At 38.8% G+C, this 22,294-nt stretch overlaps 1 protein-coding gene across 2 annotated transcripts in view; it reads right to left on the reverse strand.

Annotated features, from left to right (window-relative positions):
- The window catches only part of LOC111142267 (guanylate cyclase 2C), a 79,728-nt gene extending 65,335 nt beyond the window's left edge, over window positions 1–14,393 (reverse strand). Inside the window, exons 1-2 of one of the 2 annotated variants that reach the window (XM_022495319.1) lie at window positions 13,433–14,393; window positions 2,851–3,015 (exon numbers count right to left, since the gene is read on the reverse strand). In XM_022495319.1, coding sequence (XP_022351027.1) covers window positions 2,851–3,015; window positions 13,433–13,466 — 199 coding nt within the window. In that variant the 5' untranslated portion in view covers window positions 13,467–14,393. Of the gene's footprint in view, window positions 1–2,850; window positions 3,187–13,432 lie in introns of those variants that run through there. The other variant, XM_022495320.1, reaches the window with a different exon arrangement.
- Window positions 14,394–22,294: the final 7,901 nt, after the last annotated feature.

The following is a 22,294-nucleotide window of genomic DNA, read 5'->3' on the forward strand; positions in this document are numbered from 1 at the left end:
GAGACCATTTGGCAGGTATGAATGAGATGTGCTTAGTCATGGAACATACATCCTTGAGGAGCTGATGTCCTTAAGTTGAAGGAATCCCTTTTTTTCAATGTTTTCCACCAAATCCTATCTATTCTTCAAAACCTACAGGAGTTTCCTAAGTACTAGGAAAAAAATATTGTTTTCTTCCATTTGGACATCACCCACATTTGGATCCTTAATATTTTCTGCAATTTAGCTCTTTAAGTGTAGTCTTAGACTTAGAATTAGAATTTCTAAGAAGACTTAGAATTTCCCCCAGATAGTAATGCTCAGTGTGTTTAGAACATGAATCTATCTTTCCATTACAACCTGCACTTCTTGAGTTTCCTATGCATGAACACCCATCTAACAAAATGCATCATCATGTGCAAAAATCTGGGCATCGTTGTTTATCCCCCAACCAAATTCTCCACTTGTTTAATTTATTCAACCACCTCACCATGCCTAATTCTATTTGGTAAAGGAGATGAGTGGAACTTAGAATAAACAACCCAATAAAGCGTTTATAATTACTAGTGATTGATAGATCAGGAATTCAAATTCAGGTTATATGAGTCCAGACAGGTTATATGAGTCCAGAGATCAGATCTTAACACTACACTACACTGTATATTTTATACCCTGGTAACTTGTTCAAGTAACAGCAGCAACAACACGACAGCAATAACACAACATTAATGTCCTCAACCAAAACAATAGTGACAACGATGAAACAACTGCTACTCTCTGAGTTCTTGGTATGTTTCAGTCTGTGTATTAGGTACTTTATACGAATTTCCTCATTTAATTCATACCATAGCCAACTACCGTTTATTGTGATTTCAAACAATAAGGGGACTGAGGTTCAGAAAACTTAATTTGCTCCAGGTTGCTGGTGATAAACAGTTGGTTAAAAAGCTGGAATACGAACCAAGCTCTGATTCCAAATCTCTGCTTCTAACTACAGTGTTCCACTGCCTTATTTTAATGGAAAGTTAGTTCATGATGGCTAACGATCTTAGGGTGGCAATACAATATGCTCTTTGGAACCAGACAGATACGGGTTGGAATCTCATTTCCAATAGGCAATCCGTATGACTTCAGCAAAGTTATTAAACCTCCACTGTGAAACTGTGCCAATAATGCCAATCTTACAGAACTGTGATGACTAAAGAGATTATATATCTGACCTAATACACAACAGATACTCAATAAAGAAGGAAACCAAGGCTCAGAGAGACTAAGGGAAATTGCTCGTCCAGGGTCACAAAGCAAGAAAACTCTAGGACAGTGACTCCAATCCATGTTCTCAGATTTCAGATCAAATACTCCTTCCATGACGCCACAGTCTTGGTAAATAAAGAGCTTTAATTAAATGACATTATAGTTCCATTACAGCTCTAGATCAGATCTATCTATCTACACCAGAATTGGTCTCAGGCAAGTCAAAGAAATGTATATTGCACAGCAAAAAGCTTTCACACATATGTGATGTATACCTCTTGCTTTTATTACCATAGAATTTTATTGCATTTTTAGTGGTTATTCAAATCTCACTTATGACAACTTCTCAGAACATACACGTCCAGTCTAGGAACAGCAATGTATAGCATGAGGGCTTAAATACCTTCCATACACTATGTAAAGTCATTGGCAGAGGTACCAAATAACATATAACATATACCTTGTGTTAGCCACATGGCATTACCACAAGGTAATGAAACCATGCAGCTTGGGCACTAGAAAAGAGCTGATTACCACAGAATTTTAAATGGAGGAAATGAAGACATATCCTCTTTAGAACTACAAATAAACATTAAGATGTATGATCTAGTCATTGACTCAGTAATTATACTTTTGGCAATCTAGTCTCAAGAATAGAAAAAAATATACATAGATGTGTGTGTGTGTGTGTGTGTGTGTGTGTGTGTGTGTGTGTTTATTATAATATTTTAAAATAATCATGAAAATTTAAAAACAATAGGAAATCATACAGTAGGGAATAATTAGATGGTTTGGGAAGGTATTGACTCCGAGGAATATTCTATATCCGCTCACATGATGTGATGAAGATTCACGTGAAGATTACGCAGCTTTAGGAAAGTCACTTGCAGAATAATGTGACATAAAATCAGAAGGATAGAAGATTGTTTCTATACCATAGTGATACCAACCATGTTCTTAAAAAACAAGAAACTAAGAGGCATATATTAACAGACGCTGGAAATGAAGTATCCAGGTGGCTGAAAATTATCAGGCATGATTTTTTCCCTTTATGTATTTTATCTGATGTTATAAAGTTTATTTTAATAACTACTAGACACAATAAAGAACTGCAACACTGAATTTGGTTGCAAATTTGATTGTGTCTTATAATAACAGCCAACAGAGATGTAAGAGTGAACAGATGGATTAAAAACCCCAGAAAAAGAGTCCATGTCTGTACGAATTTAACTCTCTTAATTCATCTTCTTGACTGTAAGCCTGTAAAGTCTCAGGTCCAGACCAAATACGGTCTCTGAGCAGCTGCGGAAAGGAACACAATACCCTCCTGAAACTGAGCCATCAATCGAGTTTTGTCTGGGGCAGTTCACTGCTGTGAACATCTGCAATTCCCTGGGTTGGGGCCATTCCAAGAGCAGGGTGGATTATGATGGAGCACAATGCGGTAGGACCTAAATCCTTCTCTTCGAGAACCTACTGCCTTGAAACAGAAAGGGGTTGTGGGGCCAGCCTTAGAGGAGAGTGGGTGATCAGGCAAATGGAAGGTCTTGGCTAAGCAACCCTTTGACCCCAGAGGTGGTAACAGGGAGGAGGTGGACTCTTTGACCATGTTCTTACCAGCAGTAAGCAGACGCTGTTTCACTATTTCCACTCCCTCATCCACCGCTTGTCTCAAGTTATCCAAGGACTCTGGGAAGGCTGAGTTGTTCATCATCAGGACGCTGATCTCGTAGCTGCCATTGTTGCAGTTCTGACTGATCTGGGAGGCCCAGAACGTCAGCCCTGGACGGAGGAGCAGTGACCACAAAGCTAAGCCCAATAGTGTCATCTTCGTGCCCTTGCTTACCTCAGAACCATACTCCTTGGGCTCACTTGTTTTACTCTGTGCCTTTAGGGAGGCAGGGACTCCAGCTGGGCAGCCTCTAGCTGGGTCCTTTGGTCCACTCTTCCCCACGCTCCTTTCTGGTCATGCCCCACTGTCACGTGGACTATGGAATACAGCCTCCCTGCCAGCAATTAGGAGCTACATTATGATAGGAGATAAACCAAAGTTCACTTTGTGTGTTTGTTCACAGAAAGGCCAGAGTTATAAACAGGGAGATTGCCTGGGCCTCACCCAATAAAAATACATCAATTTGTGACACATCACTGGGAAGAGGAAAAAGGGGAAGTGAGAAGTCTAGTATGTACATAAAAAGATGTGTACAATGAAAAATAAGGGTCAAAGGGCTTAAAGGAAAGCACAAATATCATGGACTATTGGTGTTTAGGTTATATCTGCACACTGGAACTGAATCCTTAACTAGGAAGAACTGCGTTTCAATCACTGGTCAGCAACTGTTTACTGAGACTTGACTGGGTGCTGGGCGTTAGCTAGGCACTAGGTATACAGCTATAGGTGGTGTGGGTACTTTAATGTCTTCATGGAACATGCATTCTGGTGGTGAAGACACATATTAAATAAATAATTGTGAATAAACTCAACTGTGAAAAAAAGGGCAGAGTGCTCTGGGGCACAGGGCAGATTAGCAGTGTATTCTAGAAAGTCAAGGATGTTTTCCTGAGAAGGATGAACAGGAGTTAGCTCAATGGAAAGAGGAGGAGCATGTGGAGGGCAGGGGGACAGCGTGTGCAAAGGCCCAGAAGTGGGAAGTAACATGGATGTCTGAGGAACTGAAAGAAATACAGCATGGTTGGAGTAGAGAGAGCTAGGAGTCTAGGGGCAATAAAGGTTCTCAGTGGAGGGGCACCTGGGTGGCTCAGTGGGTTAAAGCCTCTGCCTTTGGCTCAGGTCATGATCCCAGGGTCCTGGGATTGAGCCCCACATTGGGCTCTCTGCTCAGCAGGGAGCCTGCTTCCTCTTCCTCTCTCTCTGCCTGCCTCTCTGCCTACTTGTGATCTCTGTCTGTCAAATAAATAAATAAAATCTTTAAAAAAAAAAAAGAAAGAAAAGGTTCTCAGTGGAGTAGACAGGGGTAGGCCATAGGGTTTCCTATAACCCATTAAGGATCTGGAACTTCACCCTAAGGGTCAAGAAAGGAACATGATCCGACAAATTTTGTAAAGACCTCTTAGGCTGCCATGACAAGAATGACCTAGAGACAGTGGGGACATGGAGTAAATTAGGGCAGTGTTTCTGTGGTCCAAATGCGAGGTAAAGGAGACCTGGATGAGGGCAATGGCAGTGGAGATGGGTTCAAGAGATATCTAAAAGATGCAGACAAGCCATAAGAGACCCTTAATCTCAGGAAGCAAACTGAGGGTTGCTGGAGTGGAGGGGGTGGGTGATGGGGTGGGTGGGTGATGGACACTGGGGAGGGTATGTGTTATGGTGAGCCGTGTGTATCGTGTAAGACTGATGAATCACAGACCTGTACCCCTGAAACAGATAATACATTATATGTTAATAATATAAAGATACCATAAATTAAAAAAAAAAAACTAACTAAATTTAAACTAACACAAGCTGAGGAAAAAAATAAGTATCTAAAATGTATATGAAATAGTTTTAAAGATTCTCTCAATATGTATTTTCACTGTTTCAAAAAATAAAATGTGTTAAATATGAAAACTATAGGCAATTTCTTTAGTGTGAATAAAAAGATTTCCTACAAAAGGAAAAAAAAAAAGAGATATCTAAGAAGTAAAATAGATGAGACTTGGTATTAATTGGATGTGGGAGCATTAGAAAGAGGAAGGAGTCAAGAGTGGCCCCGATAAGCTCAGCTGGGTAGGTGGGAAAGCTGTTAAGCAAGCTCTAGGATTCTGGAAGAGGAGCAGGTTTAAGGAAGAAGATCATGACATCTGTTTTTGGACATGCTGATTTTAAGGAACCTGTGCAGATGTGGAGTAGCCTAGAGTTTTGGGAAGAGGACCTGAATCTAAATGGAGGTTTGGAAATATAGTCAGAAATGTAGTACAATTGACAAAATAATGTCATTATTTACACCATTGACTTGATGACCACTCAAGCCAAGTTTATGTTTCAAACTTAAAGCAAGTAACATCAACAAGATGGAGGGCTAGGAAGCCCCAGCTTTCATCCCTCCACGAAAACAAATTAACAACTGCCCACAGATGAAAATAGCTCTGGGAAGGCTTTGGGAGTGCAATGAAGAAGCTGCAGCAACCCAGTGGAACAAAAAAATCAAGATGGCCCCATAGGAAAACACAAGCATTTTATGTGTGTCATTCCATCCTCCCGTGTGGCCCTGCTCCACACCAAGAGGGATCCCCTTGGCCATGACGTTTTACTTCAGGGAAAGGAGAGCAAGAGGACCCAAGCAGCCTTTGCCACTGGGAGAAAACCTGCAGTTTTCATAATCAAGGACCTGTGCGGTGTTTGCTGACACTAACTCCAGCTGACAGAGATGCCTGAAGTACACACTGCTGTGTCTCCTTTGAGAAGGAGCTGTTGGTGCACCCTCATTGGGACCGGAACCACTGCACCACCCTCCCCAGTGCCTTGGTGCCTGCACCACAGACCCCAGGACCCAGAGGGATCTCATTTGCCAGGACCCTGTGGGGTAGAAGGAGAGCAAGAGAAGGCTAACGGAACTTGCTGCTGTAGTTTTGGTATCAAGGATTCTTGCAGTCTTCACAGACCTCAGCTGACTAAACTGCCTGTTTTTAATGAGTACATGCTATAAAAAGAAGCACTCATGATAAGAACACAAAATGTAGGGATAGGAGAGTAAAAGTATAAAATTTTGCATGCAATTAAAGTCAATAAATACAAAAAAAAAAAAATAAGAGCAAATCGCTACAAAAAAATCATCACATAGCAAAGAAGAAAAGAGTGGAAGAGAGGTACAAAACAGGAGCAAAACAACAGAAAACAAAGAAGGAAATGGCAATAATAAATCCTCTCATATCAGTAATTACTTTTTATTTTGTTTGTTTCAGGTTTTTAAATTCTAGTTAGTTTAACATATAGTATATAATATTGGTTGAAGGAGTAGAATTTAGTGATTAGCTTAAATATAACATGTGCTCATCACCACAGGTGTCCTCCTTAATCCCCATCACCCATTTAGCCCATCCCCCACCGATCCAGCCACCCTCAGTTTGTTCTTAATAGTTAAGAATCTCTTAGGTCTGCCTCCCTCTATTAAGAAAACAAAAGGCACAAGTGCCTGATTGAACAGATCAAAAAACCCCACCAATATTCATCGACAATGTACAAGAGATTCACTTTAGATTTAAAGACACAGATAGGCTGAAAGTGAAGAATAGGAAAAGATATTCCATGCAAATGGTAACCAAGAAAAAGAAGGGGGCTATACTTACATCAAACAAATTATACAAAGAAGGACATTATACAATGATAAAAGGGTTAATTCAATAGGAAAGTATAATAATTATAAACACATGCACTCAACACAAGAGCACTTACATATATACAGCAAATACCAACACACCTGAAAGAAAAACTCAACAATTGACAAATTGACAACAATCTAATAGCAGCAAGGGACTTCAATATTCCACTTACAATAATGGATAGAATACCAAGACAAAAAAAATCAATGAAAAAACAGCTGATTTGAACAATACTACAGACCAAATGGACATACACCAACTTTCCGTCCAATAGCAAAGAATACATGTTTCTTAAGTGTACAAAGCTCATTTTCTAGGATATATCAATGTTACGTCGAAAAAACAAGTCTTAACAATTTCAAGAAGATTAAAACCATTCCAAGAATTTTTTTCTGACCACAGTGGAATAAAGCTAGATGTCAATAACAGCAAAAATTAAATAAAATAAAATTTTAAAAAGAGAATAAGTAAATAATGGAAAATTCATGAATGTGTGAAAACGAAACAACACATTCTAAAACAACCCTTGGGTAAAAGTGGTAATCAAAAGAACTTAAAGAGTATCTTGAGACAAATAAAAAAGAAAACCAAACCCATACCAAAACTTATGGGATGGAGCAGAAGCAGTATTAAGGGGGAAATTTATACCAATAGACATTTACATTAAGAAAGATCTCAAATAGGGGCGCCTGGGTGGCTCAGTGGGTTAAGCCGCTGCCTTCGGCTCAGGTCGTGATCTCGGAGTCCTGGGATCGAGCCCCGCATCGGGCTCTCTGCTCTCTAGGGGAGCCTGCTTCCTCCTCTCTCTCTCTGCCTGCCTCTCTGCCTGCTTGTGATCTCTCTGTCAAATAAATAAAATCTTAAAAAAAAAAAAAAAAAAAAAAAGAAAGATCTCAAATAAACAATCTAATTTTATACATCGAAAAACTAGAAGAACAAACTAAACCCAAATTTAGCAGACAGAAGGAAGTGATAAAAATTAGAGGAGAAATAAGTCAAACAGGGAATAGAAAAAAATCAACAAAACTAATAATTGGTTTTTTGCAAAGATAAAACTGACAAACCCTTAACTAAGGAACAAAGAGAAAATGCATATAAATAAAGAAAGAAGTGAAAGAGTTGACATTACAATGGATGTCTCAGAAATAAAAAGAATCAGAAGGGACAATTATAAGCAGTTATACACACTAATAAACTGGGTAACCTAGAAGAGTTGCATAAGTTTCTAGAAACATACAACCTACCAAAACTGAATGAAGAAAAAATGAAAAGCATGAAACAAATAACAAATAAGGAGATTGAATCAGTAATTGAAAACCTCAACAAAGAAGTCCAGGACCAGGTGTCTTCATGCATAAATTCCACCAAGTATTCAAAGAAGAATATCAATCCTTCTTAAAGTCAAATACAGAAAAAGAGAGAACACTTCCAAACTCATTTTATGAAGTTAGCATCATGTTAATACCAAAACCAGATAAAGAGATCAGAAAAGAAAATTATAGACAGCATTCCTGACGAACACACATGAAAAATCCTCAATAAAATATTAGCAAACTGAATTCAATAGCACATTGAAAGGACCATACATCATGATCAAGTGAAATTTCTCTCTCATATGGAGGGATAGTTCAATATATTCAAATCAATGTGATTTACCACATTACCAAATAAAAGGGAAAAAAAACCATGATCATCTCCCTAGATTAAGAAAGAGCATATGACAAAGTCCACTGATTCATGATTACAATTCTTGGGGCTCCTGGGGGGCTTAGTCAGTAGGACATGTGACTCTTGATCTCAGGGATGTGAATTCAAGCCCCACCGCTCCATAGTCCCACACTGGGTATAGAGTTTACTTAAAAAAAAGTACATGATTAAAATTCTCAATAGAAAAGTGTAAAGGAAACTTACCTCAACACAATAAAGGCTATCAATGAAAATCTCACAGCTAAAATAACAGGGAAAACCTGAAATCTTTCCCTTGAAGATCTGGTAACAAGGCAAGGATGCCCACTCTTGCTACTTTTTTTCAAAATAGCACTGGAAGTCCTAGCCAGAGCAATCAGGCAAGAAAAAGAAAAGACATCCATAAAAGAAAAACTCCTATTTCTCCTTTACTCTCACACTACACCCATATTCTGACCCCAGGTATGTGGTCTTTCCCCACACCAAGTAATCCTCCCGCATTGCAGGGCCTACAGGGAGAATGGACTTCCTTAGGACATGACTTGAGAGAGATCCTGAGAGTGATGATGAGAAGTCAGTCTTCAGGCCTTTGGGATAGGACAGTGATTGCCTGATGTAACACTCTGGTTACCCTGATTTAGCCTAGCTTGTTCTACTGTTCATCCCAGGTAGATTAAGAAATGCATTCTGGGTACTCAATTAACCAAAACTTAGTAGAAGGGATTAGTAAAACTGAATGGTACTAGTTGTGATTCTCAACATTTTATAGTAGATAGGAACCTGAAGGAAGGGCTCGTTCTGGAAATGTACTCAATTATTGAAAACAAGCACAACTTATGCTTCTCTTACCAGAAGCAGAGGGGAGAAAGAGATGGGTAACCAGAAAAAGGTAGGGTTATGGGAGGATATTCATGTAACAATAAATGAGGGAGAACAACCAGTATTTTGGCACTCAACAGGGGTTGACCAAAAGGGATGGAGAGTACCATAGCTGGCTGGTGTTTGCCTCAAAGAAACAGAGGTTGGTTTAAAAAAAAAATTGTTAAATTATGAAGTAGATAATTCATATTAAGACATAGTCTGTAATGAATATATACAAATTAAAAAATTAAAAAGTGAACACTCATGTACCTAGTTTAAGATACACCATGTCACCAGGGCCTTTGCACCTGTGTGTACCCCATCCCTAAGGTGGGTACCTCTCCTGATCCCAGCATAGCCAGGAGTTTGAGGGAAGAGCCCATAAGGAGATCAAGATATTGAGGCATTTGTTGACCACGGCATATTAGTATGGGGATGAAGCATGCTGGAGAAGTTGGGACACGAAAGGCCCATGTTGGTGGGATGGTTGATGTGGAATAGGGCAGCTTTAGTCATGGTGTCTTCTGAAGTCTCTGACTTCACCGAACTTAGCTTTGATTTAGATTGAAGGTGCTAGGATTATTTTATGGGTGGGGCAGGTGGTGGTGGGTGACTGGCAGAGGTCAGAAGGTCAGGTCAGGAATGGGTGTTCCTTGGAGGCTTAGTGGATGTCAGGAAGACTGGAACACCAGGCTGCAAAGAGGCACATGGCCATCCCAGCGCGGATTAACCTCTGCTACAGGCAACGGTTTTATGTTGTGCATCTGGCGGCCAAGCTGGAACCCAGCAGTGGCTTTCTAACTTGTTGCTCTTGCCGCTTCCCATGGTAGGAGAAAGAGCAGACTTTTTGCTTTGGTTCATTTGGTCTAGAAATGAATGAAAGCCATGTCTAGGGTGGAGAAAATGAGGTAGATAACTGCCCGGTGCTTTTAATTCAGATATGAAAACAGGTACATGTGGTTCTGGGAATACTCTGATTACAGCATGTAACCAGGAAAAGATTTCCAAACGGGAAGACCAAGATAACAGCTCTTCCCGGATCCTAAAACCACTAGCACGTAGATCATAATTAAAGGGAGGCAGGTTTGCTCGGAGCGTTTCAAGGGTCAGAAGCAAATAATAAAACACTGGGGCTGGCAGAGTTAAAGACACACTCCATCGGGAAACAAAACCTCTCAAAGACAGGAGAAAAGAAGGGAAACGACTCCATACGGGAAGGGATAACTGAATAAGCTGCTTGCACGTGGCACTCTCTGTTTCTACTTTGGGTCTCTCTTACAGGCTTCCTGCTAAGCCCACCTTCTCACCTTCGGGGCTGGAGGAGCCCAGCACCTCCGCACTCCACGGCAGTCCGAGGCCTCCTCCGTCTTGTTAGCTCAGCGGAGAGGCAAAAATGAGGTTTTCGAAAGGAATTTTACCAACTAAGGCAACTAAAACATGACCATTTTTTAAGTAAGTAGAACATTAGAAGTTCTGATCTGAATTTATTGAGAAGAAATGGCAACAGTGACATATTTCTTTTCTTTTTTTTTTTTTTTAAGTTTTAGTTATTGATTTGACAGAGAGAGAGAGAGAGAGCACAAGCAGGCAGAGGGGCAGGCAAAGGGAGAAGCAGGCTCCCTGCTGAGCAGAGAGCCCGATGTGGGGCTGGTGATCTAGGATCATGAGCTGAGCCCAAGGCAGACACTTAACTGACTGAGCCACCCACGCGCCCCAGTGACGTATTTCTCACCTGATGACCAAATAGACTCACGAGATTAACTGAAACACACACTGATGCCAGGAGCCAGAAGTCACAAATGATTCTGCTCCCTGTAGTGAAGTTGTTTGTTTAGTAAGGGTCCCTTGCATTTGGGTCTAAATTTGCCAAGTTTACTTATGAAGTTATATCCTCAATTAAATGTTATATAATCTGATACAAATAGCTATGAAAAATGTTGGAAATCTTAAAAGCAATTTACTAAGAAAATTGCTGTGGCAAGATTGCTATAAAACACTGGGGAATAACATAAAAAAAAAAACTAAAAATAATCTGCCCTTACAGAATTCATCAACTGTCTTCAAACAGCAAACACTAAAAATCTGAAGCAAATACCCTAGGGGTTTGGTTTACTTAAGAAAGCTGATTCAGAGCTCCAATCAGGGGGACTCCTGCTCCAAGAGAAGTCCTTGGCCTAATGTTAACCAACTGGAGAATAAGTGAACATGAATATGCTTTGACATAAAATTAAAAATGTAAGGTGTAAATATATACTTTTAAATGATTCCTGCCTTCACTGATTTTTTTTTTTTTTCCTGCAAAGCACTTCCTGGTCTTGTTCACATAGGATAACATAATGCCAAGATGGATTAGGTAGCAAAAAGGCTAAGAGGTTTTGCTGAGTACTCAAGTGGTTTTGGATATGTTAAGCCTTGGGAATTAGAGGGGAATACAAATTGCTTTCTTTTCTTTTTTTTTTTTTTAAGATTTTATTTATTTATTGACAGACAGAGATCACAAGTAGGCAGAGAGGCAGGCAGAGAGAGAGGAGGAAGCAGGCTCCCTGCTGAGCAGAGAGCCTGATGCGGGGCTCGATCCCAGGACCCTGAAATTATGACCTGAGCTGAAGGCAGAGGCTTTAAACCACTGAGCCACCCAGGCGCCCCACAAATAGCTTTCTATAATAAAATGCAGAAAATTTGAATTTCCCAGCGCCAATCCAGGAAAAAGGGAGTAAGGAGGAGAGATGGGAAGAGGAACAAGAAGAATGGCTCGCAGCTGGAAGTGATATAGAAAAAAATGGCCAGTGAGAAAGGCCTAGTGGGATGAGGCTAAAGACTTTTAAGAACAAAGATGTATAACATAAACAGAAGTTGCTTGTGTTTTCCTTGAAGACAAGATGCCTCACTTTATCCATGCAGCTGACTCTCTCTGAGCGTTCTCTTATTGTTTTCAACATTATAGTAGCAAGACCAAATGTCTCCCTTTGTGATCACTGTATGCTAGTGGGAATCTAAAACTGAAAACCCAAAACTTCAGTCAAGTCTGTGCCATCCACCGCTTGTCTACTTTGTGGGAATTACGGAAAGGTGCTTGGATCTGCATCCAGACTGACAGGGTAAGAACAGAAACAGGACAGCTGGGTGATTTGCCAATGCAGGAATCTGAAGTCAGAGATGATCACGATAACTCAAGACTTCAGGATTTAACGCAACACTGGGGACGATTTTTAGACTTTCTACTAGAATGGAATGAGATTCAGAGGAACCTTATCTAGGTCACAAGGTAGGGTGATCCCTGAATCACTATCACAGACCAGGGCTGCATCTCCCAAGTTAGCACCAGAGCTTGAGATGGGTCAGGCTGACAAGTTCATTTCTTTTCCTTATCAGAGTCCTTTCCTGAGGTCTTCCCCCTTCCCCATCCTAAGAGAAACTCTTTTTAATCCTTGAGCAATGTTTCCTCTCCCACCTTCCCGAGCCCATGTTGTACAGTATTCCTTGGTGCTCAGGTAGGGCTGGCGTAGGTGATCGTTACACACTTGCCAGCAGTAGTTAGGAATCTGTTAAATTTTCTCGTGACTCTTGGGTTGGCTCCTCCCTCCAGGTGGCTGTGTTTGTATACTATGAACGGGACGTAAATGTTGGAGTCAGTAGTAGTAGTGTTTCTCAGCTGTAACAACATTGTCTACCTTCCAGAAACGGCTTGATTTGTCTTCTCTTACCTCAAACACAACAGACAAAAAAAGGCACAGTCCATTTCCTAGGCTGCCAAAGAGAGGTTAGTTGGGCTGATGTGTCAGTCCTGAAAAAGGAACTCTGTATTTTCCTATAGAGAAGTCAGGTATTACTCTTGTTTTTCCTCCCTGGGGTGGCTGAGGGATTACTTTCTCATTGTTATATGGGTTAAAATAATAGTTTGGGAAAGAAGGAAAGAAGACAGTGATCAGTTCCCTGAAGTATGAACTCCTCAGAAACAGAGATGGTTTTATTTATTGATGCTCCCTTAGCAGGTGGTTGGAAAGGCAGGAAAAGCATTTAAAGAACAGAATGGTATATCTGAGGTAAAGAAGAGCTTCTTTGAGTTCCAGGAAGTAGTTTGATATTCTTAAACAAAACCCCCCAAAACCCACAAAACTTGGGGCTGGATTTTGAATCTTGTTTTGGCTATTTCCTAAACCTATGAGCTCAGGCAGATAACCTAAATTTGCTGATCTTTATTTTTCTCATTTCTAAAATAAATTAAATTTCTCTTCTAACCAATAAGCCTAGTGGGGTCCCTTGTTGGAATCTGGACATGGATCACTGTGCCAGATGACTGATGGGATCTGCCCAAACAATATCCACTTACCTGGTATTGAAGAGCCACGTTGGGGGTAATTCATTCTCAGGGACACTGCCCATCACTGAACCATAGAGCTCAGTGGCCATATTACTCAAATCTGATTCTGCACCAGCCCATAAATACATGTTTTAGTTCAGGGGAGAAAAAGGCCTGGAATGAAAAAGTGAAAGAGCAATGTGACAGTTAGCAGAATATTCAGCCCGAGTTATCATTTCCTAGCAGCCCTGTAATAGACTCCATCACATAATGGAGAGGGATGCTATTCCATACTTGGCCAAAGATGGACACACCGCTCTGGCACTCTGGGGATCCCAGATGGTTGTGTCAGGGCCTGCTGGAGCTGTGGCAGCACCCAGATGGGGACTTCTGTGTATTAGCAAATTGCACCTGCCAAGGCCAGGACCCACCAGGAACCCTCATGCATTGTGTGCCTGTAGCAATACGCAGCATAAGTAGGCTTACTGGACAATATGCAAGGCATGCCCAGCAATTTTCAGAAACATGGGAGCAACAATAAGTAAAAATTAACTTACTACTGTTGCTGTGAACTTTGCAGATTCCAGTGTGGAGAAGTTTAGGTTAAATAAATTAGAAAATGGTATTATAAAGTGCTTATCACACACTAGGTCCTCAACAGCTGTTGGTTATTGTTATTCCAAATGCCCTTCTCTAAACAGCAGAACTGATTAATCTTCCCTTTGTGTCACTTCTGTGCACAGCAGGTATTTCTTTTCTCACTTCAATTAAAATTGTATTTAACTGAACTTAACTGAAATATTTAAGCACATGCCAGCTTGACTATATTAGAAAAAAGATATATGATAGTGGAAAGAAATTTCAGTTGTGTCCAAGAAATGATGATACGCCTAGATGTGGTTTAGAAATTATCCCTAAAGCAAATATTTGGAAATAGACTACGTTTATGTAGATAGACTTCTTTATTGCCTGAAGTATATTTACAGTGAACCAGGATATATCTGAAAGAAAGAAACAAGTTCTGAAATGTAGAGTGGTAGATATTTCTTTTCATGTTACATAGGAGGAAAAATTAATTTGTTAAATGTTTAAAATTTGGCAAAATTTGAAGGATTTGTTCATCAACAAATGCCTGATGAAATAGGACTGGATTCAAAGTGGTAAGAAGATCAGAGGGGAAAAATTCTTCTTAATGCTTTAAGATTGCAAAAATCAGTTGCCCCTGGGGCGCCTGGGTGGCTCAGTGGGTTAAAGCCTCTGCCTTTGGCTCCGGTCATGATCTCAGGGTCCTGGGATGGAGCCCCACATTGGGCTCTCTGCTCGGCGAGGAGCCTGCTTCCTCTTTCCTCCCTCTCTCTCTCTGCCTGCCTCTCTGCCTACTTGTGATCTCTGTCAAATAAATTAAAAAAAAAAAAAATCAGTTGCCCAAAGACACAACATATCAAGTGTACTAAATGGAAGCACATCACACACATAAGATTTTTCTTTTGAAACTTGAAAGAAGTTTTATAGTTTTGCTATTGGAATAAAATATAAAATATCAGTTTTGACTTTACAGTTATTTTATTTTTGTATTTCAGAGCCAAGATTCTTTTCTCTCCGGTCTCAAACATCTTTATAGGCTTTTAAATTCTCAGAGATCTAGACAGTGATTAAATGACCCTGATAAGTAAGGGTGTAAAATAGACATGAGAAAAAAGCCAAGCCCATTTACAGCCATCACCCACAACATCCCAGTGAAATAAGCAAGAGTGTGTGAGGTGTTTCCCAGAGAAGCAGAAACTGAGTCAACAAAACAAAGTACAAAGCTGTAGATTTGTCTGGAAAGAAAATACAACCACACTGACGATGGGAATGTGGGACTATGAGAATTCTTGGGACAATTTTAGAGTGAGAGCTTTAAGGGTAGATGGAAACATAAACATGAAATTAGCAGGAATAGTAACGATGAGGCAAGAGGTTTAGATTTTATTATGAGGAAATGGAATTCAGTCAAGTTTCTGGTGTCCGTCTTCTTGGTGTTATTTATTGTCATGTAATGTGTGTGGTGCTGCTGATGGAAACTTGAGTTTAACTTTAAAAAGGGAGTCAGAGATGACAGCAGTTGAGATACAAGTTTCAAATTCTCCCTGTTCAAATTGAGGGATTCCTAAAACGGTATATGCAGATGAAGAACAAGAAATTCCCCAGTGGAACATGTGAAAAGCATAGTGAAGGATGGAGAGGGTTGAGGACCTAGGATAGAAGCTCCGGAAAGATGAACAGAAGAAAAGGGTGAAAATAGGGGTCAGGGGACAGAGCTGGACTTCATCAAACCAGCTTTGCCTCATTTCCCGATTAAGTGTTCACTTAAAAGATTTCTCTATGTGAGGCAGACAACAAATAGCATATCTATATTTAACATAGAAATTATTGGGCTTGAATAAAAGAACCTGAAAAATCATGGGAGGGTCACTGAAATATAAGAGGGAGGAAGCTTAAGTGGCTAAGAATTAACACATTCCTTTCACTGAGCACCTACTGGGCACTTGCTACTCCAACTGTCCTGTTTATAGTCATTATTTAATTGACACACCAACCATATTTTGGAGATTTATTATCTTTATTTTGTGGAGGAAGGAAGCTCTTTGGGTCCAAGATTACACATATGCTAAGTGATAGAGCCAGAATTTGGATGGATTTTGCCACACTCCACAGGCAAGGGTCTTTCTCCTCTGAGCCTATTAATGGAGACTGGAGGTTGGGAGCTGACTGCGGGGCAAGAAATTACACCAACTCAAATAACAAAGAAAGAATTTAGAATTTAGTCAAATTGTGGAAGCAGCCAAAGTATCCATCAATAGATAAATGGATACATAAATATATATTTTATATATATTATATATTATAATATATATATGGTATATCTATAAAATACAATTTTATATAGGAAAAATAAAATATTATTCAGTCATAAAAAAGAATGAAATTTTGCCATTTGCAGAAGACCTAGAGAGTAAAATGCTAAGTGAAATAAGTCAGAGAAAGACAAATGCCATATGATTTCATTCATATATGGAATCTTAAAAAAATATTTATTTATTTATTTTGGAGAGAATTTGGGGAAGGGAGAGAGAGAATCTCAAGCAGTCAGCACTGAGCATGGAGCCTCACTCGGGGTTCTGTCTCACGACCCTGAGATCACGACTTGAGCCGAAACCAAGAGTCAGATACTTATCTGATTGAGCCACCACATATGTGGAATTTAAGAAACAAAACAAACAATAAAGAAACACACTAAAAAACAGACTCCTAAATATAAGAATCTATTTTTTTTAAAAGATTTTGTTTATTTGACACAAAGAGAGAGAGAGACAGAGAGAGCACATGCAGGGGTAGTAGCAGGCAGAGGGAGAGGGAGAAGCAGGCTTGCCACTGGGCAGGGAGCCCGATGTAGGGCTCTATCCCGGGACCCTGAGATCATGACCTGAGCCAAAGGCAGATACTTAACCAACTGAACCACCCAGGTACCCCCAGACTCTTAAATATAAATAACAAACTGGTGGTTACCGAAGGGGAGGTAGGTGGGAGGAGGTAGGATGGATGAAAAGAGGAAAAGGGGATTAAGAGTACACTTACCTTGATGAACACTTAGAAATGCATAGAATTGCTGAATCACTGTATTGTATACCTGAAACTAATATAACTCTGTTTGTTAATTATATTAGAAAATAAAATTAAAAAAAGAAAATATAAACAAGTTTGTTATTTAATTATAAATAATAACTTTAAACCCATTCTTTTTTTTTTTTTTTTTTTTTTTTTAAGATTTTATTTATTTATTTGACAGAGAGATCACAAGTAGGGAGAGAGGCAGGCAGAGAGAGAGGAGGAAGCAGGCTCCCTGCCGAGCAGAGAGCCCGATGCGGGGCTCGATCCCAGGACTCTGAGATCATGACCCGAGCCGAAGGCAGTGGCTTAACCCACTGAGCCACCCAGGCGCCCCCCCATTCTTTTTTTTTTTAAAGATTTTATTTATTTATTTGAGAGAGAGAGTGAGTGAGAGAGAGAGCATGAGAGGCGAGAAGGTCAGAGGGAGAAGCAGGCTCCCTGTGATGCTTGGAGCCCGATGTGGGACTCGATCCCGGAACTCTGGGATCATGATGGTAGCTGAAGGCAGTGGCCCAACCAACTGAGTCACCCAGGCGATCAACCCATTACATTTTAGCATCAATATATTTTTATGGAAAAAACTGTATTTTCTAAAACCAAAAAAAGTTGATGGGAATTATGGCATTGTTTTATATTTTTGCAAATCTTTTAATAGAAGACAGCTGGATTCATTTTTTCTTTTTTATAAGCAACAGAAATTTATTTCTTGGAGTGCCTGGGTGGCTCAGTCAGTTAAGCAACCAGGGTCCTTGGGATCCAGCTTCACATTGGGCTTCCGGCTCAGTGGGGACTCTGCTTCTCCCTCATCCTCTGCCTCCTCTCTGCTCATGTTCTCTCTCTTGCCCTCTCTCAAATAAATGAATAAAATCTTTTTAAAAAAGTTATATTAAGAGTCTTTTTAGAAGTTTAAAGAAATTTTCACAAGCTATACAATTTTAGGGTGACAGGACTCTGAAGACCTGTCTGACTTCCATTAATCTTGTCAAGAATTCATCTGTCGAATCATGATTCTTCTTTTTTTTTTAGACTTTATTTATTTATTTGAGAGAGAGAGAGCAAAAGCAGAGGGAGAAGCAGTGGTAGGGGGAGAGGGAAAGGGAAAGAATCTCCAGCAGACTTTATGTTGAGCCCCTTGTGGGGCTCATTCCCAAATCCCACCACCCTGAGATCATGATCTGAGCCTAAACCAAGAGTTGGATGTCCAACCAACTGAGTCACCCAAGCATCCCACTCATGATTCTTTTTTAAATTTTCTTTCTAAAGGTTTTTAAAAACCGTCTTTTTGTCTTTCGGGTTCTACAGTTCTACCACAAAGTTCCAGGCTATTCCTTTTTATTTCTCTATTTGGGATTCACTGATAATTCTGATTATGAGCATTGGTTTCTTTGATCATTCCTGGATTGTCCTAACTAGTAGCTCTTCAAATATTCTCATTCTCTCTATTCTTCCTTGTTTTAAAAGTTCTATTAGAGGTATACCTTCTTATTTTAGTTTCTATAGTTCTTAATACCACTCTCATATTGTTTTATTTTTCCATATCTGTATTGCATTCTGGGTAATTTATTCAAATTCATCTTATAGCTCTCCAAATCTTTTTTCAGCTATGCCAAAGACATGCTTAATCTGTACATTAAGAGTTTAACTTTAGGAGCTGTAATTTTTAATTTCTCTAAGGTTTAGCTTTTTTCTCCTAATTTACTAAATAAGTTTTGGCAGTTTATCATGTTTTTAAACCCCTCTTTTACTTTTTTTTTCTTTTTAAAGATTTTATGTATTTATTTGACAAAGAGAGCACAAGTAGTGGAAGCAGCAGGCAGAGAGGGAGAAGCAGGCTCCCCGCTGAGCAGGGAACTCACTCAGCACAGGGCTTGATCCCAGGACCCTGAGTCAAAATGGCCACTTAACGACTAAGCCACCCAGGCACCCCTCAAACCCCTTTTATTAGAAAAATAAAACTTACTACTCTTGTAGTGTGTGTGCAGAATCTGGAGTGCTATCCCCTATTTCATTCTTGATACTAGTAATTTGTCTTTTCTCTTCTTTTCTTTATGAGTCTTGCTAGAGTTTTATCAATTTTATTGATCTTTTCAATAATTTTTGTTACCTTGATTTCTGTACTATTCTGTTGTTTTTAATTTCATTCATTTATTGCTCTTATTCTTGTTTTTTTTTTTCATCCACCTGCTTTGAATTTACTTTGCTCTTCTTTTTCCATGTGAAAGCTTTTTCACTGGAGACTTCCCCTCTTTTCTAATGTATTCATTTAATCTTATAAGTTTCCTTTTAGTAATGCTTTACTATATCCCATAAATTGATATATTTTCATTTTTTAACAATTCAATGCATTTTTTTAATTTCCTTGAGGTTTCCATTTTGAGATAGAACCATGTAGAAGTGTATTGTTTAGTTTTCAAGTGTTTGGAGATTTTCTTGTTTTCTTTCTGCTATTGATTTTTAGTTTGATTCCGTAACGGTCAGAAAAAATACTCTGTATGATTTAAATTTTAAAAAGTATTTTGAAGTTTGTCTAATGGCCCATGAACACTTGAAAATAATGTGTTTGTTGTTGTTGTTGTTGGGTGGTATGTTCTATAAATGTTGATAAGATCTTGTTGTTTGATGGTGCTATTGACTTGCATATCTTTGCTAATTTTCTGTCTAGTTGTTCTAACAATTATTGAAGGACGGATGTTGAAGTTTCTAGTTATGATTGTTTTCCATTTCCTTTCCATTTTTTTTTTTGCTGTACATATTTTTCAGCTTATTATGTGGTGCAAACACATTTAGCATTAATATGTCTTCTTGGTGGATTAGCACTTTTATCATTATACTACATTCCTCTGGCACTGGCAGGGTTTTTTGTTTTTTGTTTTTTTTGGCTCTGAAGTTTACTTTATCTGATATTAATATAATCCTTTATGGTTTCTTTTAATTAGTGTTTGTGTGATAGAAATGTTTGCATCCTTTTACTTTCAACCTAACTACACCTTTACACTTAAAATGAGTTTCTTTTAGATATCACAGACCTATTTTCAGGTCTACTCTGCCCAGATTACTTTTAATTTGTTTATTTGGACCATTTACTTTTGATGTAATTACTGGTATGTTGGGGCTCATGTCTGCCATTTTTTGTGTTTGTTTTTTACTTATTCTGCTTTCATTTTTTGTGTTTTATTTTTCTTGTCTTCCTGTGGGTTTCTTGAAAGTTTTGTGGAATTCTATTTTGGTTTTTCTATAGTTTTTATCTCTATGTATAACTTTTTTTCAGGTTGCTCTAGGTATTACCTACAAATAACTTACCATAGTTTACTAATGTAACTGTTTGACAAGTTCAAGTGAGTAACAAAAACTCACTCCCACTTACAATTCTTTTAGCCTCCCCCATTCATAATATAATTGTCTTAAATATTTACTTTACATATATATTTGGAACCAAATTACATAGTGTTATAATTTTTGTTTCAACCATCAAACATAGTTTAGGAAACCTAAAAGAAAAAACTCTATTGTAATTATTCATATTTTTGCTTACCATATTCTCTCTTCCCATGTGATATTTCATGATTCCTTCAATTGTTTTAAGTTTAAAGAACTTCTGGAGTCATTATTTTAGAATGGGTCTGCTGGTGACAAATTCTACTACTGTTCCTTAATTTGAGAATGTCTTGAGTTCTCCTTCATTCCTAAGTGTATTTTCGCTAGAATTCTGGGTTGTCCGTTCTTTTTTTTCAGCACTTGAAAGTTGTGCCACTTTCTTCTGGCTTTCATAATTCCTGATGTGAAATTGTGCTGTCTTTGGAATTTTCTCCTGAATACAGGGTGTCATTTCTCTCTCACTGTTTTAAAGAATTTTTGTCTTTCAGTGTTCAGGAGTTTGACTTCAATGTGCCTGGATAGAATTCTTTTTTGGTTAACCTCTTTAAAGTTCACTCAGCTTATTAAATTTTGGTTTATGTCTTTTGCCAAATTTGAGAAGTTTCAGACATTATTTCTTTGAATACTTTTTCAGTTCTCCTTTTTCTTTTCCTTTTGGGATTCTAATGACAAGAATGTTGGATTTTTGCTATATTCCTACAAGTTCCTGAGGTTCTGTTTGTTTTTCTTGTCTATTGTCTTTCTGTTATTCAGACTGGGTGTTTCTATTGATCTGTCTTCAAGATCATTGATCCTTTCCTTCGTCCTCTACGTTTTGCTTTTCTGCCTACCCACTGAATATTTTATTTAAGTTAATGTATTTTTAGTTCTGGATTTTACATTTGGTTCTTTCAGCAGGCCTTATTTTTTAAGAGCAATTTTAGGTTCACAGAAAAATTGAGCAGAAAATACAACTTCCCATCTGTCCATAGCCCCTCCACCTCACCACATGCAGTCTTCTCCATTATCAACATCACACCAAAGTGGTACATTTGTTACAAGTGATGAACCTAACTTACACATTATTATTACTCAAAATCTATTGTTTAAGTTAGGGTTCACTCTTGATGTTATACATTCTATAGGTTTGGACAAATGTACAGTGACAGGTATCCACCAATATAGTAGCATACAGAATAATTTCACTGTCCTCAAAAAGTCATCTGTGCAGTTCTTTTTTATACCTTCTGTTTCTTTGATAAAGTTTTATTTTTAAATTTGTTTCAAGTGTGTTCATAATTTTACATGAAGTATTATGGTGGCTGCTTTAAAATACTGGACAGATGATTCTAACATCTCTATCCTTTCAGTGTTGGCATCTATTGATTATCTTTTTCATTCAGTTTGAGATCATTCTGGTTCTTGGTATGGTGTGATTTTTCTCCTGAAATTTGAACATTTGGGTATTATGAGACACTGGATTTTATTGAGACTTCTGTTTTATCTGGCTTCCTTAAACATCACTCTGGCAGGGAAAGGGAGAAACACAGCCGTATTACTCCTCAGTGGTGGTAGAAGTCTAGGTGTTCACTCATGCCTCCTGATAGCCTGACAAAGGTGGAAATCTAGATTCCGTACTCGATTTTTTGGGTTTTTTTGGTGGCAGGAGTGAGGTGAGGTTATAGTTTTTCTATGATATTTTGGCTGGAATAGAGCGCTTACCGTCTAAAAATGTTCTGTCTTGCTAGGCTGCCCTTTCCTGGCCTCCAGCTACAGAGAGCACTTTTTTTGGCACTTGTTTTGTTTGTACTGTTAGGGTTTCCAAATTGCCAGCTTCTTAAGTTCCATGTCTGGATATATAAGCCAAAAATAAACCAAAAACCAAAT

The sequence above is a fragment of the Enhydra lutris genome, unplaced genomic scaffold (assembly GCF_002288905.1).
Source record: "Enhydra lutris kenyoni isolate GAN:26980312 unplaced genomic scaffold, ASM228890v2 scaffoldscaffold7, whole genome shotgun sequence".
In the NCBI taxonomy this organism is placed as follows: Eukaryota; Metazoa; Chordata; class Mammalia; order Carnivora; family Mustelidae; genus Enhydra; species Enhydra lutris.